We start from the raw sequence: 26,984 nt of genomic DNA, 5'->3' as shown, positions 1-26,984 counted from the left end.
TGAATGAAACTCAATTTATTGTTGATCAAATTCTTGTTAACCTGGTATCTTCTTTACCTTTTATTTTTTCTCTAATCGCAAGCTCCTTGTTGATTATCTCCCACTGGAAACACACTAGACATTGGCATGCTCATAAAGGACATGGGCAGTTCTTAGCCTACAGCCAACAAACAGAATTAACTCCTCTTAGGTTTTTGTTGTTGTTGGTTTAAATTAACTTGTAGGTAGACTGTATTCACTCTGTGCTTATCTCTGGAGACATCAGGTCTGGAATTGACTCAGGATAAGGATGGGATGTTCCAGCTAGTGACTTTTAGTGTGCTATTTAAAGTTCAGAACTTCCTTGGAGGCATCCTGTACTAGCTTAACTACATTGCGTAGGTGGGGGTGTATTGTTTAGTGGTTTTCACCCAGTTTAACTTGTTAAAAGGCCTGGCTTTTCATGATGCCTTTGGGATATAAAAGACCCCTCAGTAAACTTGTCCCTGGGTTCCCTGAAACTAAGATACTTCACAGGTATCTTGTGATTCATAATTTGATGATGAAGTGTGTCCTGCGAGACTGAGAAAGGACACTGGAGGCTGGACTTGGAAGTTTTGGGACCCTCTATGGTTGCCAGTGCTTTCTTTTTCCTGCAGCAGCCTTTGTCTCCATTAAAGCTTGGGTGTATCCATCCTGCAGAGTTTTGTAAGTCCTTTTGGCAGATTCTGTATAATTGATTTTTAGTTTAAAAAAGAGAGAGAAAGAAAAAAATGAAAGCAGGTTAAAAAAATGAGAAAGATTTCAACCATTCTAATTGTTTATTCCTATAAAACAACATTGTTATATTTCTGGTAAAATCACTTGACAATGAACTCAAAAGGATTAAAAAATCTTCATCATAGACTATAAATAGAAAATAGAAATTTGAACTAGCATGCAATTATGAACAGTTAGTTACTCACTAGGCAAAAACTTTATTTTATGAAACTGTATGTGAGATTAAAATCCGGATGTCAAATCAAAATATTTAGTTATCAATGTGAAAAAATAAAAACCCAAAAAATCTTCATCAACACTAAACCACAAGTCTCTGGGTTTCAAGATGATTTCTGACCCGTCTGTCTACATCTCCAATCCTGTATACACTACTGAAATGACAAAGAAAATAATTGGGGAAACCTGAGTCAGAAAAAGAATAGTCAAGTCAGCATGCCAAGCAAATAGCCCTAATAGCACACAGAGATGGGAGGAAACAGGAGAGAGAGAAAAACTCAACAGTTAGAATCCTTAGAAAATTAATGTGTACACTGCATTAAGAAATTAAGAAAAATTCAAAATCCAAAAGATAATATCTGAAAATTTAAAAGTAGAGAAAGTTAACAGCAGAATGCATAATGCTTAGGGAAGGCTTAGTGATTTATTTATTTATTTATTTATTTTTTACTTTCTTTTTTTTTTTTATTGACTTTGTAATAATATTACATTAAAAATATATATGTGAGGTCCCATTCAACCCCACCCCCCCACCCCCCCTCTCCCCCCCCCAACAACACTCGTTCCCATCATCATGACACATCCATTGGATTTGGTAAGTACATCTTTGGGCACCTCTGCACCTCATAGACAATGGTCCACATCGTGGGCCATACTCTCCTCCATTCCATCCAGTGGGCCCTGTGAGGATTTACAATGTCCGGTGATTACCTCTGAAGCACCATCCAGGGCAGCTCCATGTCCCAAAGACACCTCCACCTCTCATCTCTTCCTGCCTTTCCCCATACCCATCGTCTACCATGTCCACTTTTCCCAATCCAATGCCACCTCTTCTATGTGGACATTGGATTGGTTGTGTCCATTGCACCTCTATGTCAAGAGGAGGCTCAGATTCCACATGGATGCTGGATGCAATCCTCCCATTTTCAGTTGTATTCACTCTAGGCTCCATGGTGTGGTGGTTGTCCTTCTTCAACTCCATCTTAGCTGAGTGTGGTAAGTCCAATAGATCAGATTGTAGGTGCTGGAGTCTGTTGAGGCTCACTCAGGACCTGGCTATCACATTGTCAGTCCAGAGATTCAAATCCCCTAAATATATCTTAAACCCCAACATTAACTGCACCTCCAGCACATTAGCATGAAAGTCTTATGAAGGGAGATCCCATCTGAGTCCAGATTCATCACACATAAACACCATTTCCAAAGAGGGGCCATCTGCCCTGGTAGTTAACCCCATCGGCCATGACCATAACTCCCATGGGTCTCTTTAGCCCTCAAAGGAACCAATATCTGGGGGTTGTATCTGCTTTATCTGTCTCTCTGACTCTGCTCAGTTGTGCATGAGGGCAATCCTTCTGCCAGCCTCCAGACTCTTTTTTAGAAACTCGTAGCCATATAAACTCATTTCTCCTTTCCATTTCCCCCTTACTTTAGGTCAAACAGCATTTTAAAGTCATGTTATTTTATGTAGACATGGATATTCTGCTGATCCGCATTGAACCTTCCGTATAAGGTCATTTTCCAGTTGCATCATCAGTTGGTAGTTGATAGTGGTCCCTCGTTGCCAGGGAGGCTCATCCCCGGGTGTCATGTCCCACGCTGGGGGAAGGCATTGCATTTACATGCTGAGTTTGGCTTCGAAGGGCTTAGTGATTTAAAGACCAATTCAAAGTCCTCTCTCAGAATGGGATAGAATTATCAAGAGAAAGGCAATGAAACTCAGTAGGGAAGAGAAATAAAATAGGGAAGATAAAGCTAAGAGAGGCTATATTTACATGAAAGAAATGATTAAAAAATATAGAGATAAATGTAAATAGAAACTAACGAAAGAAATGAGGGTGTGTGTGGAATGTTCCTGATGGAAGACAGACTAGGATTTTCTATTCAAAAGAACCTGAGCCTTGCTGAGGAATATTGAAGAAAGATAAGATGTGTGCTTCTATACACCCTTCTAAGGTTACCGCGTTCCAAAGACAAAGAAAAATCATACACTCCTCCAAATGAAACATAGGCTCCTGACAAAGAGAAAAGAGCCAGATGGTCTCCAGCTGAAAGACAATGAAACAGTATTTACAGATCTCTGAAGAGAAACAGTTGTGAACCTCGTATGTCCAGCCATTCTATCGTCTAAGTGTGAGGGCAAAATCAGCCCCTGGTGGACATGCCAGGACCCAGAAGCACTACCACTCATACATCTCTCCTGAAAAAATAGAAGTCGGTCAAAATAAAAGGATGAGGAAAGAGGCAAGAGCGTTAACAAGAAGCAGTGAGGAGCATGCAAAATCAGTCAAACCTGTACATGTTTAAATACTCTTTGTTTATGTGGCTTTGAATTTTATTTAAATGAGTAAGCAAATTAATGAGTAAAAATATAAAGAACAAGTTAGCAATACCCTGGAACCAAAATTCCAGATGTTTTCAACAAAATCTGAGAGCTAGGAAGTGCTCTGTAAGAAAATAATTTGTAATGAAAGGACTCATTTTATTGAAGCAGGAGCATGGTAGCAGACTGATAAATTTTTGATGCCTATAGACAATTAAAGATTTAAGTATACTTATAAACATTTAAGGGTAACTACCAGTAGATAAGAAATACAAGCCAGAACTTTCTTACCACTAGAGCAAAAAGAAAACGAAGAATGGAGTTGTGGTCAACATAGCAAAAATTAGGATGGAAAAGAAAACAGAAAGCAAAATAAAAAGACAAAAATAAGATCTTGGACCCAAGATCAAATATACTAGTTAACTACCACTAGAAATGGTTTGAATATCCTTAAAATTTTCATAAATAGCTTACAGTTGAATTTGCATGGTCAAATTCATCTGTAAAAGCAATTTATGACGAAATGATATATAGGTACAAAAAAATTAAAGAGATGGGGAAATACATATCAGGAACATGGGCACAAAATAGCACAAGGCTGGTGGTTTTAATATCTGAGAAAATGAAGTCCAGTATAAGGATCAGTTAATTGTATAGGAAGAATATTGATGGAAGGTACAATTGGGCAAGAATATATTATGAACCATTATATAGCATACAAAACAACGTAGACCATTTAGATACATAACTGTTATAGCACAAACAGAAGTTATAAAAAACACAAATGTAGATTCTCTACCAGAATTTATTAACAGATCAAGGAGACTAAGTAGATGGAGGATTTAAATAATGTGATTTATTCATTTTCTATACACACACACGTTAGGTCAGACCATACCAAATATACTCCCCAAATTGGATAACAATCCATCTGGCCTATTACTTTGGTATTATTTCTCTTCATTTATGCCATGGTTGGCTTCTGAAAAAGTGGTGTATAATTCTAAAATACTTAAATCAAAATGTATTTCCTCAAAACATAAAAACAAAAAATAGGAGATATAATTTGGTAGATGAAAAAAGAGAGCCATCCTTCCTTTTATTTTTTTAGGGTATTACATTAATATACACAGTAAACAAATCATAGAGGAGTGACGAGTTTTATGAAAATTACTGATAATGTACACTTTCATTTCAGATGACAATAGCATGCAATTATTAGCTTCATTCTTCCAAATTGTGTCCATTAAGAAGTTCTTGTCATGTTCAGTTACATTCCAGAATTGATACCTTTAATTTTGGTAACATGATCAAATATTGGTTTTAACTGAGGTTTGACAAACATGAAACTGTACCTGTATTTGTACTTTATTTATCATTTACAGTGGGGCTGATAATCTGTTTTAAAACATGTTCCAAGTTTAGATTGACATAAATCAAAGGTTTAACCTCCATTAAAGGTTTATCACAATCAAAACATCGATCAAAGGTATATATTAATGAAAATCCTCCATTTTGCTCCTTCTTGACAGACCATCCCAACTGAAGCTACTACCAAATTTTACCTGGGTTTGCCATAGCTATCACTATGACCATTCCACAATCCATTCCCAACACTATAGCTGCACTAGTCTTTTAAGCATACAATTATCATGTCACATTTTTCTTTTAAACCTATCTATTTTTTTGTACACTGAAGAAGTCTGAGGATTAGAAAATTAAGAGGAACTTAATTTCTACAGGTGAGCAGTTCCTAAGGATAAAGGCAAACAAAGCATATTCCATATACCAGCTTATTTAAAAAGAGAAAAACACAAGTAGCACTGATCAAAAGTTTTAAAAATGGCAAAAATACATCCCAATTATATTAGAGATAACAACAAATGTGAACAATTTAAACTTCATTATTGAATAAAGATTGAGAATGTTTTTCTTTAGTCCCTACCTTATTCCCTTTAATAAGACACACCTGAATTAAGTGACAAGCGACCTATGGGGCATATATTGGGTAAAGCAAATAAAATTAAAGCAGAGGTAAAACTAGAATTCAAGGCAAAAAATATTATAAGGTTTATACTTAGGCATCTTAAAATGACAAGTGTGAAACACTAAAAAACATCTTTCTTCTTATCCTACCCCCCCTTTTTTTTTTTAAGATACCAGGGGTTGGGGATTGAACCAGGGAAGCCAGCACTCAAGTGAGCCACATGGGCTTCCCTGCTTGGTTTTTTCATTTGTTTTGCTTGTTGTTTGTTTTTGTTTTTTCAGGAGCATGTGGGAGGCAGGAGCTCAATTGCTTGAGCCACATCCCCTCCCTATCTCCTCTTTCTCTTGTATTCTTTTTATTTTTAAAATTTTATTTATTTATCTTTTCCCCTCCCCTTGTTGTTTGTCCTTGCTGTGTCTGTGTTTTTGTTTCTTTAGGAGGCACCAGGAACCAAACTTGGGACCTCTGATGTGGGAAGGAGGTGCCTAATTGCTTAAGCCATCTCTGTTCCCTGCTTTGTTGTGCCTCTAGTTATGTTTTCCCTCTCGTGTCTCTTGTTGCGTCATCTTGGCGCATCAGCTTGCTACGCCTGCCCGTCGTGTCAGCTTGCCTTCCTGCTTGAACTCCTGCTCATCCTCTTTAGGAGGCACTGGAACCTCTGCTCCCTTCTTCATTGAGTCTCTCATTATGTTTTTCTTCTTGTGTCTTTTGTTGCATCATCTTGTGTCAACTCGCTGTGACTGCCCATTGCACCAGCTCACTGTCTTCTTTTGGAGGCACTGGGGACCAAACCAGGGACCTCCCATGTGGCAGACAGGAGCCCAATCACTTGAGCCATGTCCGCTTCCCCTCTTATATTCTTTATCTTAATTGGTAGCAAGATATCCAAGCTAGAAAACTGAGACTTTCCTGAATTTTCCTTTTTCTTTATACAATTCCTGTATCATCCAGTCACCAAATCCTGTCACTGCATTTGGGCTTTCTGCAGAAACAGAGTTTCACAGTTCATGGCCTGATGTCTAATCAAATAGCTGCAGAATAACATGTATACAGTTCTTTAGCATGATATCTTGATTGTACAGTGCATTTCTTCTATTTTTTGATGCTTTTTCAAGTCAGATTTTCCCCCTACCCACCCTGTGATAGGACTAGGGATATGATTATTTTCAGCAAAACTTTTCAGTTCTTTTAATCAATGCAGAAGACGTTTTGTGACTTAAAAAAAAAACAAACTCATTTTACAGGATTAGTTTTTGCATGTGTGATGATGCCTGACAGATTAACATAGCATTTACTTACTTGCAAATTAGGAACTGACACACTAACTTTTTTTCAGGCAAATTTGTATCCGTGATTATAGCTGTGAACTAAAAAGAATGTCAAATTCTGAAGACTCAAAAATGAAGATAATATTGAATTTTAGAGGTGAAGCTTCATCATCTTTATGATCACAGAATTAGATGAGGGGAAGGGAAGGGAAAAAAAAGGGAGGAGAGGGGAAGGGAGGGGAGGGGAGGGGAAAAAAAAAACCAACAACAGTAGCAACAACAGGCTCCACAGATCAGATCCAAGCCCTGTGGTGTAAGAGGCAGGTGTGGCTGTGATGAAATCCCATAATGCAATGCAGGGATTTACAGACAGTCTATATGATAATACCAACCTATGCACATGACTCATTCACACTGAAAAAAGCCCATAGATTGGGTGCTTGGGGACAAAAGAAAAGAAAAATGGCACCAATGGCACTTCGTCTCCCATCTGTAGTTCAAGTCCTGAGTCTGAAGGTCACCCTTAGGATAGATGTAGCTTAAAGGTGACATGATGTTAAATAGCTCTGTGTGGACCAGACCTTAAGTGTTCTGGATCCTTGTCTTCCTTTCTGGGCCGAACATAAAAAATTAGGTTAGAGTTCATACTGACATTCTAATCCTGGAATTGTTTTAGTATCGACTCTGTTATATGCAGTAAGCAGAACTCTTCCCACATCCACCTGCTTCTGTTCATGGGAACCAAACCAACTTTTCTCCAAATCCTTTCTCCACGGTTACATCTTTGTGTGTGTGCCCACTTGGTGTGGAGTGGGCAGGGAGGTGGAGCAGCGGGGGTTTAGCCCGTATACTTTTTTCTTTCTACTTGGAGTCTAATTACTATTAGCTCAAGTATTCTATCTTTCTCAGGGAGCCATATTTGATAAATAAAAACATTTGTTTTCTGGCTCTGTCATACAACCTATACACAGTTAATTTTTAAAAATGAATTTTTGTTCAAATTGAACAACTTTTATTTTTGTTCAGAGCAAATTTGTAGCCAAATCTTTTGTGACTCATATATGCCTACTGGAATGAATGATTCATTATTTCAAGAACTTAAATCCTCCACCACCCCATACTAACGAAAGTGTGAGTTCTTGACAATGATTATAATTGTGGCCAAGGTGAAAAACCACAACTTGCTGATTCCTGCTTAAACCACTCTTTCACTTTCCCTCTAATCAGTGCAGCCCAAACTCAACTTATTAGGTATTTCAGCCTCAGATGGGAGGGGAAAAAACTGTATTTTCCCTTAAAAAATAAGTATTAATACCTATTTTATAGTTCAATACAACATAAAAATTGAGCCAACTCATATTCATCTTCTAAATACAACTGTTTTCCACACATACAAAGACACTGAAGGAGAAGATTCCAGATGTAGAGGCTGACATTTGATTTGCTTTATTTCATCTTAATTATTTGGGTAACCATAAATAGAATTTTGAGAATTATCCTTTTCAGTGAATAAAGAGTATAAAATTCTAATTTAGGTATAGGATATTAAAAAATAACTTTATCAGCACTGGTTTGGAAAATTCAGAGAAGATGTCTCTTTAAAACAATATTGGGGGAGGTGATGTAGCTCAGTGTTTGAGCAATAGCTTCCAACATATGAGGTCCTGGGTTCAATCCCGAGCCTTGATACCTAAGATAATAATAATAATAATAATAATAATAATAATAATAATAATGAATGGGCAGGCATTTGCCACCTGGGGTGGTGTTTGGGTCATTTCCCCTTTAAACACCCCATACCCTTTCAGCTTTCCCCAGTTGATGAATTTAGCTCTAAAAGGAGCCAGGGAAGAATTCACCCTCTGAGCAAGTTCCCCAATCTGAAGGGGAAGAGGGCAACTTCAGTGGGTTTCTATCATAGGTAGCAGGGCCTGCTGGCTGGCTCCAGCTCCTGTTCTTCATCCAGTGCCCCCTTTGTCTGGTCCCCATGCCCTGCCTTACTTCTGCGGCTGGCTGGCTAGACAGACCACCGGGCTTCTCACTTGCTGCCGTGTCATAGCAATGAAACGTGATTCTTGTGGTTCTCCCAGGGCTGTTTATGAATCTGGTTTCTGGGTAGTCAGGGAAGGAGGCAATTGCTTCTGTGCAAATCCCCATCTTCCAGCGACCTGGACTCAAGAAAAGGGTGCTTGGGCTTTTGTTATACACACTTGCTTTGTGCAAATAAATGCTTACAATTTTATGTTAAAATGGAATAAGACTTAGATCTTCTGATTGTGTATTTTTTACTTTTATAGATTTTAAAATTATGTCCCTTTATACATATGTTTTTGGGGTGCTGTGATAAGTTTTATGGCAAACTGTTGGTATTGTTAACTTTTTATTGTCATCAAAGTACCTAAAAATCCTATGAATTAATTAAGGAAATTACCTTATTCTTGTACTTCCCTTAACTCTGGTATATCAACAAAAATAAATTTTTATTTTCCTTATTTTATTATTATAAAAATAAACACATTTTACTGGTAAGGAAAAAAAAATATTGGGCAGGGGAGTGGATGTGGCTCAAGCAATTGGGTGCCCGCCTCCCACATGGGAGGTCCCAGGTTTGGTTCCCAGTGCCCCTGAGCCTCCTAAAGAAGACCAGCAGACAGATAAGGGAGCCATCTGGGGGAAGAGGGGTTATAAAATTTTTTAAAAAAGGAAATAACTCATAAAAAAATAACATTGGGCAGGTGAGAATTCTACCACTGAACCACCAATGCCTTCACAAATAGAATTTTGAGAATTACCTTTTACAGTGAATAAAGAATATAAAATTCTAATTTAGGTATAAGAGATTTTTTTAAAAGAGCAACTTTAATGGCACTGCCTTGGAAAATTCAGAGGATAAAGTTTCTTTAAAATAAGATTGGGAAATGTTATTAATAGGGGAAATGTGAAAAGGGGGAGGATGTTGGGCATATGGGAATCACCTATATGCTGTACATGACTTTTCTGTAACCTAAAGCTTCTTTGAAGATAAAATGAAAAAAAAAGAGACTGGGGGAATAAAATGGAAGAAAGTGTCACTGTACATACAAGACAAAAGATCTTACAGGGATGAAAGACATAATGCCAAAATTAATTTTTAAAATTTTATTATTTCAATTTTTTTGTATTTTGTCCTTTTAAAAACTATCATTATTTCATTTTCTTATTCACTTTATTTGGTCATTTTGTTGGCTTCATTTTTGAAGAAGTTTTGGATTACAGAAGGGTTACAACTGTGGCGGGGGGGGATAATTGGTGCAGGGTGTCAGTGATGGGGCATGCATAGGAGGAGGTTCACTTGGGGCATATCTATAAGGCATATGAAAGAGTTCAAGTGTTCATGAGGCATTGTCACGATGGGTGGAGATCCACAAAATAACTGAAAGAATATCCAATTCCCATCCTGGGGAGTTTTGCCACATTCTCTAATGGGACAGCAAGAATCCCCTGAGTACAGGGGCAGTGACTAGTGAAGGAGGATGGACCATTGATGGGCCCTTGATATTGAAAGACTACTTATGAACCTTTTTTTTTTTGAAATTGAAACTTAGCCTAATGTTGTAGGGTGCCTAAGAGTTACCTCCTGAGAGCCTCCTTGTTGCTCAAATGTGGCTTCTCTCTCTAAAGTCAAACTCAGCATATAAATGCATTACCTTCTCCTAGTGTGGGACATAACTCCCAGGGAAGAGGCTCTCTGGCATTGAGGATTACTACCAAAAGTCAGCTAGCAATGCAACTGGAAAAAGACCTTGACCAAAAGGGGGAAAAGGTAAATACAAATGAGTTTATATGGCTAAGAGACTTCAAAATGAGTTGGGAGGTCATTCCAGAGGTTATGTTATGCACATTTCAGTAGGATCTCATTGACCATCACAGTAAATATTGCCTCAAATAGCAGGTTCCTGAGGGTTTCTGGAGACATCCAGACACTATAAGCAGGGCTGACAGCTCAGGAATTTGGCACCCTGCCACTGGGCCCTACTTTGGAATTTATGCTCCCCAGTGTGACAAAGTTGGACTCAGTTGTGGTTTCCCTATACATGGCTCTTCTGCCACTTCTACTTGAATCTATAGTTAGTACTAGAGTTGACAGGTTTATGTCCAAGAGACTTAAATCTTTGGGCTATCCATGTGCCAGTCAGGCCCTGAATCTCAACAGAGTTGCAACACCTACTCTTGAGTTCATTGGACTCACCCAGGACAACTAACAAGATAATGATGGACAATGACCATCCCAAGAACAGAGAGAGTCTGCAACTGCAAGCAAGGTAGTCCCACCCATCTGCCCCATGGTCTCTGTGTTCCCCTCTCAATTTGAGGTGGAGTGGGCAGCACCATCCCAGAATTCTCAGGATTGGGGAATGAACGATGGACTAGAGTAGACTGACTGGTATTGTAGTAGACTCATAGTTATTCTAGCAATGGAAAAACTTTTATCATTGATGTGGAGGTAGTGGCCACTGGAGGTTCTGAGAGGAGGGAAAGGGAAAAATAGGTGTAATATGGGTGCATTTTTGGGACATTGGAATTGTCCTGAATGACATTGTAATGACAGATATAAACCATTATATATCTTGTCGTAACTTACAAAATTATGTGGAAGAGAGTTTAAACTATAATATACTAATAAATTATAATCCACACTTAGTGGCAATGCTCCAATATGTGTTTATCAGTTATAACAAATTACCACACCAATGAAGGATGTTGTTAAAGTGGGAAAGTGTGGGAGGGAGTGGCGCATATGGGAATCCACCACGTTTTATGTGACATTTATGTAACCTAAGTATCTTAAAAAAAAAAAAAAAAGCCATCGGAGCAAACCTTCAGGTAGTGTTGATAGCCATTTTACAGAAGAGAAATAGAACTTTACCAGCACCACAAAGTTCCCCTTTTGTCCCTTCTTAATCATTATGCCCCTATTTCTTCCCAAAGATAACCACTAACCTGACCTATAATGCTAGTTTCATTTTGCTTCTTTACAAAAATGGATAATATGTAACATTTTGTTTGTCTGTCAGATTTACCCACTTCACTCAAATTTATTTATATTGCTGTATAATACAAATAGTCCTATGAATGTTCTTGTGCAAGTTCTTAGGTGAATGAATATATGCACAAATGCAAATAAATCACTTTTCCCAGAGCCAGTAAGAGTTCTATAAATGTCACCTATTATTATGAGTTATCATTATTATTCATAATTAGTAAGTGCCTAAAGCAGTTTATGATTTTCCCACTAAGTATTTTTTTGGTTTCTTCTCAACAAATTACTATGCTCTCTTCTAAAATAATTCAGCTATTTTAAAATAATGTACTGAATAACTGGTCATAAATATTAAAAACTTAGTCACTGTGGTGCTTTGGAGCTGCATGTTCCCCAGAGAAACATGTTCTTAAAGTTAATCCATTCCTGTGGGTGTGAACCCATTGTAAGTAGGACCTTCTGATGAGGTTACTTCAGTTAAGGAGTGACTCAGCTCTATCAGTTTGGGTCTCAGTCCTTTACTGGAGTCCTTTGTAGGCAGAATGAAATTTACAGAGAAAGAAAGCCACAGACGAGCAGCCAGAAGCTGAGCATCCAAAGAACCCAGAAGAGAAGGGAGGGATGAGAAGATGTGAAAATGTATAAACAAAGGACCAAGGATCACAGCAGCCAGCCCCAGAATGACAGTCTTTGGGAAGAAAGTGCCACCTTGATTAGGACTTGATTTGGACCTTTTTCCTAACCTCAAAAGCATGAGCAAATGAACTCCCATTGTATAATCAGACCCATTTCATGGTATTTGCTTCTTGTACAATCAGACCCATTTCATGGTATTTGCTTCTCATACAATCAGACCCATTTCATGCTATTTGCTTCAACAGCCAAAGAAACTAAAACACTACCCAGTCCAGTTTGTAAAGGACCTCTCATTAGTATCATGTGGTCCACATTACTTCTTATAACACTATTTGTTCTCAATTGCTTGGAAACCCTAGAACCTGGTTTCTCTCCTCCCCCTACTTTTTAGGTATTCTTTATCTTCTGGTGTTCCTCAAGGCCCTTGGAGCCAATTACTTCTCAAGTACGTGCTGATGATCTCTAAATCTCCACTTTTAGTCTAAATTCCTTTTTCGGAGCCACAGACACAAATTATCGAAATGGCTACTCCACCTTTTCACTGGGGGCATGACAGATACCTCAAATGTTTGAAACAATTCATCAACTTCCATTTTTTCTTCTTTCTCCTCCCCTCGGCTTCCTAAACCTGCTCCTCCTACAGCAATTCCCTCAAATCACAGTACTCCATCAATCTGGAGGCAAAAGAAAAATCCTGGATATCATGTTTTACTCCTCCCTTTTCTAGTTCTCAACTGGATCAACAAGCCTTAAAGACTTGGCCCCCTAAATGTTTCTCATAGCCACGTATTTCTCTCCATCTCTGGACATTCATCTGGTAAAGTCTATCATTCTTTCCTCTAAAATACTACCAAATTCCTTTATTTTCATTCAGTTTTGCCCCTATATAATATGTTCCTCTATCATTCTTTCTTCTGATTTAAAAATACTTGTCCTAAATTAAAATATTTTTATTCATGTAAAATAACCTAGTGCTAGGTCATTATGCAATATTGTTATTTCAAAAAAATATTGTTCTTGAAATACACTTTAAACTCGAGTACAGGACTCATGAACTGATGGCTTTTGTCAAAATCATAGTTCTGGAATGAATAGCAGATAACTTTGCTTATTAGTGCTTTATTTAATCTGAAACACATACTTCCTTCCTGTTAGGGCTAAATCAACAGCATTTTGTCTTTCACCAAAGATATAAATTAAACAAAGACGTACAAAGATGAAAAGCAAAATTATGCAATTTAATTCTGAATATTGTTACTCTGAGATATCTGAGGAACAGTCAGACTGAAATAGCCAATAAATTTTCATATGAGTGCTTTAATATAAAAAAAGTAGTCTGGATTTTTATCTTCTTGTATACTCTTCTACAAGCACAAATATATTTGCCAATTTCTTCATGAAAAACTGAGTATCTTCAAGATATTGAAGGCAATATAATTACCCCTTTAACACTCCCATAGCAGTTTTTGTAGTAACCTTTTCTGTGTTCACATTATATCTTACTTATTCTTTCTGTATTTTTATTTTTTTGAATTCCTAATTTTTTTTTTTATAGTAACCTGTAATGCATTTGCAAAACGGTCCAAGATGTCAGCAGGCACTCTCAAAATATATTTATTGAATAATAACTAAGTTATTTAGGTTATTTCTAGAACTTTCTAATAAAAACAAGCTATTTGGGTCCAAATGGTATAGTATTTCAAGTGAGGAGGAAAGTACAAATAAGTGAAAAAGAATCTGGCCTAAATTTGCATGTTAACATACTTGACTTTGACATTATAATCATTACCCTGAGTGGAAAAGCTCAGACTATGCCAATGATAAATAGACATAGTTTAGAAATTCATAGCTCTTTGAAAGAAATTAAAACTTTTTCATGAAGGTATGTGAGGCTGTATTCCTTTGCAGATCTTTCTGGATTAAGGAAGGGTTTCCTTAAATATATATGACTGTTTCCAGCAGGAGGCTCTGAGACAGGACTTGCAATAAAAGTAATGAAGTATCAGAAATGCATGCTATTCTATAAAATTTTGACTATAAATTTATCAGTGAGATGTGGTATTAGAAATATAGTTTTCTGTGGGAATGTTCTCAGCATTGGATACATTCTTTCTGATACTGGCAATTGGAGACTTCATAATTGGAGTTCTTCTCTGAATGGGTCTGGAATAAAAAGGTTTCTTCAACTGACTTCATCACCAGGTTGGCTATCTCCAAAATCACTCATGTGCTGTGGTCTTTGCTTGATTCATTTATAGTGGGGTTATCCTCATGTTTTTATGTCACTTATAAATGGGCAAAATCTGTTCATATGCTTTTTGTTTTTTGTTTAGGAGGTACTGGGGATTGCTTTGGAGTCTGATTACACAGTTACCTACTTGGTTTGCTATCTGCCTAGGTATTTTCTGGTATCATAAGACAACTCACTTCTCCCATCCCCTTTTTCTCTGGCTAACATGGAGAATGAACAGAGCGGTTCTTGTGCACCTATTTTCCTTGTTCTTACTGATATTTGACTTTTTGTTACTAGAAACAGTTAATGATCTCTGGTGGAGTGGCTAATTAAAGAAACCTGACTTCACATTTTGATTAAAAAAGCTATGTCAAAACCTTGACCAATTTCTTAGCTTGACCAATTTTATCCCCACTGTTCTGTCCCTGACCTCTTTGCTCCATGTATTTCTGTTCTTGGTGAAACACACCAAGAGTTTGCACCCCAACTTCCTGGGATCTAGGGACCCGAGCACAGAGGCCCATCCATAAAAGGTCCATGAAAATGGTGCTTTCCCCTTCCTCTTCACAGTTCACTTTTTCCCAACCATGCGGCAAAATGGATAGTCTCAGAACATGGTCCCAACACAGTAACATTAGTTGTCACTATGTTTAGGCCACTCCTTTATTCTGATTCTGGGAAACAGCAAGCTAAGTCAGACTGCCTCGGGAGTCCTCTGGCATCCTAGAAGCCACCTAAAAACAGCAAATTCTCTAGCTTCATAGATTTTCCAGGTCTTATATTTTCTACAATACCTTGATGAGGAGCCTTTCAGAATCCATTTTCCCATCTGTTTCTTTGCTTCCTTCCTTCCTCCCTCCCACCCACCCTTTCTTTCTACTGGGTTCCTTTAAGTATGTTGAGCATCACTGAAATTTTCCCCACAACAGGCTGCTTTGGATGATATTCACACATGGTCAGTCAATATGTAATCCCCCCCCCCCAATTATATCACAGCCAATATAATTCTTAAAGGAATCATTTTTGTTTAAAGCATTTGTTACCAATATTTTACAATTTCAAATATTTTTCAATTATATTTAATTTTGTATGCAAAGGTGTGATATAATTGCAATTCATATGGTAGGAGTATGCAATTCTTTAGAAATCAAGATAAGTAATACACATGAATAAGTAGAACATTTATAAAATGCTGATAGAAAAGTTAATTGGGTAACTAAAATCTTAGATGAGAAAGAACCGTAACATTAAGTCTAAAGACCTTTTTCTTTTAATGAAAAAGTATTCCAACTTTGTTGTTAGAGGTTTCATAACAAGAAAATGAGATGCTTATATGAGAATAGAATACAATTTTTGACAAAAATAGTCTTTGCAAAGTAGAAATTGGAAAAATGTAAAATGCTAATCTTAATTTGAAACCCCAAGTCATAAACACTTTTGATGTTTCTAGACACTAATTTTGCTAAATGCCAGGATATGCAATATGCATTTTCAGAGTGTCAGAAATCAGTATTTCTACCATGTTATGTAATAGAATTAAAATATATGGATGGAGCATGTGTAGCTCAGTGGTTGAGCACTCGCTTTGCATATATGAGGCCCTGGCTACAATATCTGGTACCTCCTAAAAAAAAAATACATATATATATATATATATATATATACACATATATAAAAGTTAGCCCAATTGATTACTCATACTGCTACTACAAAGATAATTAATTTGAAAATGATTGTGCATTTGCATTTTGTCTTTTGTTTCTTGTTTTTGTTTTGCATATGCATTTTGTCACACTCATCACTAGAGTTCTTAAAGAAACAGATACAGGGAAGCGGACTTGGCCCAGTGAATAGTGCGCCCGTCTACCACATGGGGGGTCCGCAGTTCAAACCCCGCACCTCCTTGACCCGTGTGGAGCTGGCCCACACGCAGTGCTGATGCACGCAAGGAGTGCCCTGCCACGCAGGGGTGTCCCCTGTGTAGGGGAGCCCCACATGCAAGGAGTGCGCCCTGTAAGGAGGGCCACCCAGCTTGAAAGAAAGTGCAGCCTGCCCAGGAATGGTGCCGCACCCACGGAGAGCTGACACAACAAGATGACGCAACAAAAAGAAACACAGATTCCCGTGCTGCTGACAACAGAAGCAGACAAAAAGAAGAATACGCAGCAAATGGACACAGAGAACAGACAACTGGGGTGGGGGGAGGAGGGGAGAAGGGGAGAGAAATAAATAAATCTTTAAAAAAAAACAGATATAGGTCAATAGAGAAGGCACAGAAATCAAAGTATATAAGAGAATGCCATGTTTGGTGTAAATTTGGGACAATGCATATATATAGTATTGTTCTGAGTGAATAAAATTTATTTAGAAAGGGTAACAATAAATTGAAAATAAGTTTAAGGGTAGAGAAATTTTGCTACAAAAATTTTGAACATGATGGTATGGATTATAATATTGTGCAGATCTTATACAAGTATATATGGTAAAATTGTTTAAAAATGTAGAATTCTTTTAGGATTTATTTTTGCTGTTCTTTAGATTTTTAGAACAAAGAAACAGAAAAAGTTGGAATTAAAGGAATTAAATTATATTTGCGTTGTAAATTAATCCTGATGGATTCATAGGTGAGGGCACTGCTCTTGGGCCCTCATCATTTTAACATTCCCTGGAGCTGGGAATGTTAAAAGTATAAGGTCTCAGTGCCAAATGGTAGCATCCCCTTCCCCCTGCAAGAATATATGGGCTATGCAGTGCCTCCATATATCAAAAATAATGATACTGATGATGGTTTTAATTATAAGAAATATAGTATCTATTTTACTTAGTAATTTACATCTTACAAAATACATTTATATCACATTTAGATTCAGATAGTTTGTTTCAGAATATATTCTTTTGTGTAAATATCTTAAAGTTAAACTTGTGCTCCTACAAGATAATAAAAAAAAATTAGGCTTATTTCTGAATCCCAGGTCTAGGGCTTAAGGATCTGATGAAAGCATAAATCAGGCAAGTCAAGGCATGTTTCTTGTGCCCTACAGTGTGTGTCCAACAGAAACCCACTCCTATGCCAATCTCTGAGAAAGAGGCACACCTATTTTCTCTACGTCACAGGTGGTTAATCTGTTCCCTCTTGGTATTTGACGTCTACCAAAGACTTGATTAACTTGAAACCAGGGACATGGTATTTATTTATCCATTTATTTAAATTTTAGTAGAGAAGTTGTAGGTTTACAGACTGGGACATATTTTAAGGAGCATTTACATCATCATCAGAGTCATACCACTTCTCTCGTTCAAGAAAATGGGTATGTTTCATAGATTATTGTTCTATTCAGGACCTGGAGACCACATTTCACAAGAACAAACTGATCTGAAAAGTTTATCTGATGAATTTGAGAAACACAAACAGGTAATCCTTTTTGTCCCCTCACAGAACAAATTCAATTTCACAGACTGAAGCTTTTCAGTTTTCACTTTTTCTTTTTCCTTCATCAATATAGATTCAGTCTCAGAAGGCCAAGGAAATGGCCAAATTCTTTTTTGCACCTAACACCGATGCTTGCCAGATAGGGGATTGGTATTAACAAGTTAAAGTGGCCCTGTCTCAAGGATTTTGAAGAAAAAACTGTAGTCCTCAGATATGAAAATTAAAGGGGCTTGGTAAATCAGACAAAAACATACAATGAAATATGAAAGGAATGTTCTTGCATAGCAGTGATTAAGACAGCATTTCTTCCATGCCTGCAGGCAAATTTCCACCACATATGAAGATGTAATTTCTTCTGGCCCCTGGCCCCAACTGATTGCCTCTTGGGCTGGGGTTCAGTCAAGGAAATGCTGAAGATTTCTTTCAACAACAACAAAAAAAACCCCACAAAGAGCATTAGTTTAATTTAGTGACTATCAAAGAAGCTGTTGCTCAGTTCAATGTGGGTACATTTCCAAGTTGTGATTCAAAAAGAACCAGGGGACTATTTCTTTCAACCAGGCGACTATTTCTTTCTCTGCAAGTAAATGGAAATGGTCATTATTGATAGAATCACACAGTAGAACATTTGTTGCTGGCTATTAAGACAATTGGGAGTTCCAAAAATGTGGGCCAGGGTAGTGGGAGAGACATTAGAAAGAGGTAAATATAAAGTTCAAGTATGTTCTTCCTTGCAGATTCACAGACACAGGGAGGAAAAAGGAAGAATTTAAGGAGTTAGTTTGCAGTTGAAGTCACTCTCCACTCCTGCCAAAAGGGTAATGTCAATGAAGGAGAACATAAGATCTTCAGCTGAATCAACTTTATTTACATTCACATAAGTAGTCATTCATTACATATCAGAATCACTCATTTTATGTGAAATACGACAAAACAGGTTTCTGAATGTATTTTCTCACCAATCTTTGGGGGAAATGGCAATCTTTCTACTGATGACTATTTAACAATGTTCAGAAATTTTCTGATTTCTATTTCAGTTATCACTTTAAGTTTAGACTAATTTGGATTGTTACTGTAGCATAAACATACATTTAATTATATGCCCAAACATTTTGCAATAATATACCGTGTACTTATACATACAATAAAACTTTTTCTATTATGAATAACGCAACCATTTGAAGAGTAAATACATAAAGGTAGTTCAACCTAGGAGTTGAGACAATCTTCAGTTACACAGATTTAAAAAAAAAAATCCCCCCCCCTTTTTTGTTTGTAGTCACTGTCTGCTATCTGTGTCCATTTGCTGTGTGCTCTCTTTATCTGCTCATTTTCTCTTTAGGAGGCACCAGGAAAGAACCTGGGACCTCCCACATGGGAGAGAGGCACTCAATCGCTTGAGCCACATCAGCTCCCTGGTTTGTCGTGCCTCTCTTTGTCTTTCTTCTTTGTTTCTCCTTGTTGCATCATCTTGCTATGTCAGCTCGCTGCATCTGCCCTTTGCGCCAGCTTGCCCTCTCCTGGAGGCACCGGGAACTGAACCTGGGACCTCCCGTGTGGTAGGTGGGAGCCCAACTGCTTGAGCCACATCTATTTCCCCAGTTATAGAGATTTTTAAGTGTGATTATTAAGTTGGTTTTGGACTCAACTCAAAGTATATGGAACTTAAAATTTTTAGAATTGTTGTTGTATCCTTTATATTAAGTTTCTTCTTCAATGTCACTATGAACTCAAGCTTCCTTTAATGACTAAGCATCCCCTGACTTGTACTGGATGTTGTTTTTTTTTTTTTGTTTTTTTTTGCCACAGCTAAACCAAGCCTCCAAATGGAGTCCTCTTCTCAGGTAGCCTTCTCTACCACTTCAGACCATTTCTGAAAACAATAGCAATCTCTAGGGCCATCTTATTTCCCCTGCTGACAGATCTTGAGTTTTGTACCTGTCTCCAACTCCCTAAGCTGGACATAGTTACCTACCATGAAGCAAAGTTCAGAGGCCCCCAATCCTGGGTCTTAGACATGTAGGCTTTTATGATTGTATATGACTTCTCCAGGTTGACCCAGGGAGACTACAGAGCAGTGTGGGCTATTTCAGGGTTAGTGTAGAAATTTTTCATGAGTTTATAAATAAATTTTAAAACTTTCTTAGTTAAGGAGTTACTGTCTTTTCTTACTCTAATACTAGTGCTTCACAATTAAGTCTTAGTCACTCTCTCCTGTTCTGTACTTTCAGTATGATTACCAACTAAGTTAGCACTCCTCTGCTTAACAAATAACTATTGAGGACCTACTATTTGCCAGGCATTGGAAACAGAGCAGGAAACAACAAAAATGTCCCTTCCCTCATGGAGTTTAGGTGGCTAAGGTTATTTGTCAGCCTATGTCAGAATTAACTGAATTGGAAGCACACTGTCAGAGGACAATTGGGCAAACTGTCTTGTCCTTGAAGAATCTTTGCATATTTGCAGCTTGAGGGTAGAAAAATTCTTGCCCTGTTTGGAAGGCACTGTAAAGCACAGTTCAAGTTCTAATAGATGAATTAGAGATTACTTTTAGAGACTTTTATTAAAGTTAAGAAGATACTTGATTCCAAATGATATCAGGTTTCAGTTGAGCAGGAAACTACAAATCAGTGTAACGAAATCTATCTCCTATTTGCATGTTTGCATACCTCAGATGTCATCACATGGAAAACTGTTGCCAGTACCAATGATGAGTGGGTACATTCATCATTTAATTTGGAAATCAGAAGCGCACTGAAACAACATTAAAGATTTTCATTACGACCTGAGAGACTGGATCTCCCTGCACATATTTCGGGCCTAAGGCTGGAATTAATACAAAAAACAGAAAGATCTTTTACGAAGATACATGAGATGATTATCAAATAGGAGAACTTTCTTAGTTGCATTTTCATTTTTAATACAAAAGTTAAAAGCCTCGAATTGGATATTATTCTAAAACCTTTTGACAGCAAAAATATCTGTGAAACACAGTATCAGCTTTCTGGATTTCCTTTTACAGAAATGCCATCTGGACCTGAAAATATCTTTTTGATACTGGCAACAGGAGAATTTCTAATGGGAATGTTAGGGAATGGATTCATTGGATTAGTTAACTGCATGGACTGGATCAAGAGTCAAAAGATCTCATCAGTCAACTGCATCCTCACCTGCCTGGCTATCACCAGAATCGGTTATCTTTGGATAATACTATTTAATTCATTTGTATTAGTGTTTGGGCCACAGCTGCTTGGCATTCATAAAATAAAAGAAATTATTACTATTTTTTGGATACTGACCAATCACCTAGCTACCTGGCTTGCCACCTGTTTAAGTATTTTCTACTTCCTTAAAATAGCCAATTTCTCCCATCCCTGCTTCATCTGGCTAAAGTGGAGAATTAGCAAAGTGCTACTGGTGCTTCCACTGGGGTCTTTGTTTTTACTGTTTTTCAATCTTGTATTTCTAGGCTCATCTAATGTCTCTATAAGAGATGAAAGAAACTTCACTTGGTCTTCAGATGTATGTAAAAGTCTGTACTGTAACAGCATGATTGCTTTTAATATCACCTATTTAATCCCATTCCTTCTGTCCCTAACCTCATTGCTCCTTTTATATCTCTCCTTGAGGAGACACACTAGGAATTTGCGGCTCAACTCTTTGGGCTCCAGGGATCTCAGCACCGAGGCCCATAAAAGGGCGATGAAAATGGTGATGTCTTTCCTTCTCCTCTTCATAGTTCACTGTTTTTCCAATCAAATAATAGGTTGGGTTTTCCTTATGCAGAAGAAAAAACATGCAGGCTTATTTATCATTCTACTAACAACTGTGTTTCCTTCGGGCCACTCATTTCTCCTAATTCTGGAAAACAGCAAGCTGAGACAGACTGCCTTAAGACTCCTGTGGCATTATACAGGCCACATGAAGAGAGCAAAACCTTTATCTTCATAGACAGACTCTTTCAAGATTTTCCATATTCCAGAGGAATTAAAATAATGAGAAGCCTTTGTGGATCACTTTTAGCTTCTGTTTCTTTTACTGGATTGTTTCAGGTATAATTGTGCATCTCTGAAATTTCCCCCAGAATGAGTTATAAACTAACAATTTAGTCCTACAGCCAGCAGACATAACGTTGGAATTTTTAAAGCAAGTATTGTCATTATAATACTTGTTAATAAGAAGAAAATATTTGAGACTTAGGAATACAAATATATAATGCATCATGTATTCATTTTATACGTACTGGTAAATATGAAATTATATTTACATTTGAGGAAATGAACATGATTATTTAGAAATGAAAATATTTTACAGGCTGGAGTAGGGAGAATTTTTGAATAACATTAAGCAAACAAATCAAGGAAAAAAATGTTGACGTTTTAAATGACAGACATAACTTTAAAAACAAGCAAGCATTTTACAATTAGGAATCCAAGCTAGAATATACAGTAGCTTGTTAGAATAAAATAAAATTTAATTTATAAAACACACTGAAAATTAAGATCCCAAATTATATATGTTTTAGATTTCCCAGACACCTTATTTATTTTGCTAATTTCTGGCTCAAGGAATTAAAACATACGTTTTCATAGTAGCGGAAATAAATTAGTTGGCTTATAAACTACTGTTTGTAATATAAATTTAAAAATAAATTGAGTGATTATCTCAAAGTACATAGTAATGCGTATATTTCTACCATATAAGGACTGAACTCACATTTTGGCACAGAGCTTCTGTGTATGTGTATGCATGTGTATGTGTGTGTGTGCATGTGTCAGATACAACCACTAGCATCCTTTGGATACTACAAATTGACTAGGGGTAAGAGAAAGCAAAATTTATAAGAGAAAACCACATTTCTGTGTAAATTTTAGATGTTTGTATGTATCTTTAGTGGTTTGACTTCTATAATAAAAAAGTTATATCAAAGTAGCTTGAAATGTAAACAATACTAAAGTCAGCAGGTGGTAAAATTGTGCTTGCTAATGATATCACAATTTGAATATAGCAGTTTGTAGTAATTTTTAGAGATTATATATGTAAACATTTAAAAAACTACTATCAACAATAAAGAAATTGTCAAGATTTATATTTGCTATAATCTTTCAATGGTAGAAGCAAAAAAAAAAAACAACATAGAGAAAGCATACCATATAAAATAAATGTTGAAAATATCTGGGTCGTAAATTAATTTTGATGGACCAGTGAGTGAAATGTTATGCTGGGAAGAATATAAGAATCATGAAGGCTTTGTTAAGTGCATGCTTAATGTAGAAAACTGCTGGGAGCATATCTGTGCTAAGGAGTGCTACTCCCCTCTATCTATGATGATTTATTTGATGACTGATGATGATAAATGCATATTCAGATCTATATAAAGATTTTGATTTTTAAAAAGTGAGCTCTAATCTAGTCAGGGGAATCTGGGGAAAACCTAATGGAAAAAAGTGACATCTAAGCTTCAGCCTTAGTGGATTAGAACATCCATAAGCAGAAAAGGGTAGAGATGGTAGAAAAAAGAGGAGGATATGCGAAATAAGAGACTGGGTGGAAACAATAAAGAGTAGGAGGTTCAATTACCCAAAACCAAATATGGTGGTGGAGGGAGTGCTTGTTATTTTAAAATCCTAGAGTATACTTGCTTGTTAGCGGCAATTAGTGAATGCAAAACACTGCATTGCAACTATTTTAAATCTTTACCTTGGGCAATGCTAGCCTCTTCCAGGGCAAACTTCTCATTTAAAATCTTCCTGAAGGCGCCACCCTCCACTCCCATGTTGGATCTCAGTAAAGAAAGACAGGCTTTCCATCTGTGTAAATTTTATGTTTTACTCACATCTTATTAAGATATTGTTATAACCTATAATGCTTATTGTGTATATATCCAGCACTAAGGCAGACTTATTTAAAAATTCAAACTCAGTGTAAATAATTTTTAAAAAAATCAAATAATACCATTAACTGGTAGTGAAATACAGCCTTCTGCCTTTTCTGTACCTACCCGATCTCCTTTCTTCAGACAACCACTTTTATTTTAACCATTTCTTATTGTAGTTACCTCCATTTTTCTGAATACCAAGGTTATGCTTTTCAAACATTAGATTTTGACTGCCTCCCCTCAATTACACACACACCTCTCCCCTCTCCCCCTGCCCAATTTTATATAATCATTTCTTGTTAAATGAGTATTCAGTGTTTACAAAATAATGACTGACGTTTTCTGATTAGTATTCACAGTTGAGGTCTGCAGTGTAATTCCTTAACTTTTAAGTTTGCCTGGGGTTCATAATCACCTGTTTTGTTTTCTTCATTTTAAAAAATCTACATACACATCATTAACTCCAAACTCTTAGAAAAACTAAAAACCTCTTATTTGTATATTCACATACCTCAAGTACTCAATTATTCTTTTTGAGACATCACACCTGAACTCTTCTACAAACATCTCCTGTTGACTTTATCCTCCTCTACTCTCCTCCCTTTTTAATTATATACTTAAACTTTTTTTTCTTCAATAACGCACGGCACCTCTTAACTTCCCACTATAAAAGGGACACCACTTTCATTCCATTTACTTTTTCCCTTCCCTCTTCAATAACCCCACTTGTCAATCCTTTTTTATATTTGCTTTCTACTTTGTAACCATAATTATTCCCTTAAAAGATGAAAAACATAAACAGCACTTACATCATTGTAATTATTTAAATGTGATTCACTGAACAGCCAAGCTTTGTGCTACAACTGCAGTTCCTTCTCTTTGGTTCCAAGGTCTTGACGTTGTCCTTGAAACAACTGACCATGGGGACAACGAAAGCGTTCACTTTCTTACACTCCACCATTGCTGGAAATCCTGCAGCATTTTATGTTGTTTGGTATTTGGAGACTGCCTCTTCCATTCAGTTTTAATTATTTTTTTTCACCTGAGGTTTCTGATTGTTGATGTTTATACTCTTGTGGCATGAAGAAATACATGCCTATCATATCGTATCCTTAACATCTTCAGCTTCTTCCTCATTCACTGAATTGCTTGCAATCCAATCCAAAATTCCTTAAGTCCATTGGTTTCCTATTTTAATTTGGGCCATGAGTTTCCCGTACACGTAAAAAAATTATTTTTCTAAAAAGTTCAACAGCCTCCCTTTTTCATAATGCACCCTGAGTCCTTTGTCATATCTTTTAAGTTTCTCCTGTTCTTTTATCTAAGGTTGCACGGCTTCTTAAATGGGCCTCAACTTAAATCTCTGCTTCCGGAATGGCGTAATTAATTTTTCTCCTTCCCGCGACAGTCGGAGGCCCGGCCGCCCGGGAATCTCGCGAGACTGCGGGACTTGCCGCTAGCATCCTCCGGCAGCAGCCTAGCCGCGGGGGGCGGAGTCCGCCATCTTGCTGGTAACTTCCTCACTGCATTAGAAGTGTACCTGCAGGCGGATATTGAGGATCACAGAACCCGCGACGTAGAAGTACGGAAAGTTCATGCGCAGCTGCCAGGCCAGGTCGAAGAAGGCAAGCAGGGTGCGGGAGAGCCCCTTGCAGAAGACTTCGTACGAGCCGGGGGCCGCGGGCGGGCCCGAAGCCCCGACGGCCAGGGCCGACGGAGCCGCCGCCTTGATCATGGACCCGGCGTGGCCGCCCACCCAGCGCCTGGAGATGCGGGTCGCCACGAGGGAGCGCCCCGCGAGCCGCCGGCCGGTAGTCGGGACTAGGAGGAGGCCAAGGTCTAAATTGCCTCCCGGCGCAGCCGAGCACAGCCCGCAACGCCGCTGCTTTCTGTTCAGTGCTCAGGCCCCGGCAGCCGCTGGCGCCCCGCCTCTTCCTGTCTGGTTTTCATAATTTACCACTTAAGAGTTTAGCACGTGGTTGGTCTGGACCCGGTTATTTATATATATATATATAATTTTTTTTACGATGTCATTTTTTATAACATTTCATTTATTTTATAACAGACTTCCAGACGTTATTTCCACTTAGAAGAGGAAGCTAAGGGAAATTTTAAAATTTTCTCTAGTGCACGGTGTTTGTGAAAGCCGAAGCCTGGATTAAAACTCAGGTTTGCTGCGTGAGCTGGGATATTAGCCAGAAATCTTAATCCTTTTGATTCCGTAACTCCAATATTAGGGCAAGATGATTTTACCAAGGCCAATCTGGGAATAAAGTCCCATATATGTAATGCAACATAACTGTTAATGCACACAATCTCAGGCTGTGGATTTTCCTATGTATTCGGACTATTTCAGTCACGTGTGACAGAAATTACACACCAACTTAAGCAAAAAGAAAAGATACACACTTTTTTTTTTTGGTAGGGCATACGTGTTACATTCCCACCTGTGTAAAGTCTATGTTAGTATGGAAACTTCAATCATTTCTGCATGGACATGCACCTGTGAAACCTGTGACTGGGCTTGTCCAAGCCTTGCGATGTGTTACTAACATCTACTTTCAAATCCTGGTTACCCTTATAATATCATAATGGCTCTTCCAAAGCCACAATACTCTCATGGTGTTATTTGAGATGTGTTAGTGATCCACATTTCATTATCCTCACTAACTTCCCATTTTAACTACTAAGCACTGTGTTTTTCATCATAAATAATCTTTACGTAATGACTCATTTATTTTATTTATATATGTATGTGTATGTGTGTATATATAAAAATATATATTTTAGGAGGCACCAGGGAGCAAACCAAGGACCTGGTGCATGGGAAGCAGGTGCTCAAACCACTGAGCCACACCCTCTCCCCGTTACTTGTTTAGTTTCACGATCGTTTGGAAAAGTTTTAAAGTACATTTTTGTGAGTCTGCAAAGAACCATACTGGCAAATTCTCTTCAAAAAATTACTTTTTTGAGGATTTGCCAGTATAAGCACTCTGATGTAACACAAGCATTCAGAATGCAAGCATTGGATCTAAATGACCCATGCCAAGAGAAAAATTGCAAATTGAGCTCAGCCTTTCAATTGCCATCATACTCAAGAACTTGAAGTTAAGGGCAAACTTTTGCACAGATTTAGAACACTTTGAAAGGAAATCAGTTTATATCAGATGATACTAAGATTAGGTCTCATGCTAACAGCAATTTCTGGATCAAGATTGTATTAATCAAGCATCA

At 37.5% G+C, this 26,984-nt stretch overlaps 1 protein-coding gene and 1 long non-coding RNA gene across 3 annotated transcripts; one reads left to right on the top strand and one right to left on the bottom strand.

Moving 5' to 3' along the window:
* On the bottom strand, positions 1–25,680 carry LOC139437088 (uncharacterized). Of its 2 annotated transcripts, none has more exons than XR_011646665.1 (2): positions 24,560–25,680; positions 1–707 (listed from the first exon to the last, which is right to left on the bottom strand). It is a non-coding gene; the product is annotated as an uncharacterized lncRNA (long non-coding RNA). The 2 variants fall into 2 exon arrangements; XR_011646666.1 differs by lacking the exon at positions 1–707 and adding an exon at positions 17,630–18,449.
* Positions 14,295–14,972, top strand: LOC139437062 (taste receptor type 2 member 42-like). The gene is made up of 3 exons (XM_071210042.1): positions 14,295–14,354; positions 14,543–14,607; positions 14,837–14,972. The coding sequence occupies exons 1-3, from the start codon at positions 14,295–14,297 to the stop codon at positions 14,970–14,972; spliced, it is 261 nt and encodes an 86-aa protein (XP_071066143.1).
* Positions 25,681–26,984: the final 1,304 nt, after the last annotated feature.

Source organism: Dasypus novemcinctus, chromosome 20 (genome assembly GCF_030445035.2).
Source record: "Dasypus novemcinctus isolate mDasNov1 chromosome 20, mDasNov1.1.hap2, whole genome shotgun sequence".
Classification (NCBI taxonomy): Eukaryota; Metazoa; Chordata; class Mammalia; order Cingulata; family Dasypodidae; genus Dasypus; species Dasypus novemcinctus.
This window is presented reverse-complemented; position numbering and strand designations above follow the sequence as displayed.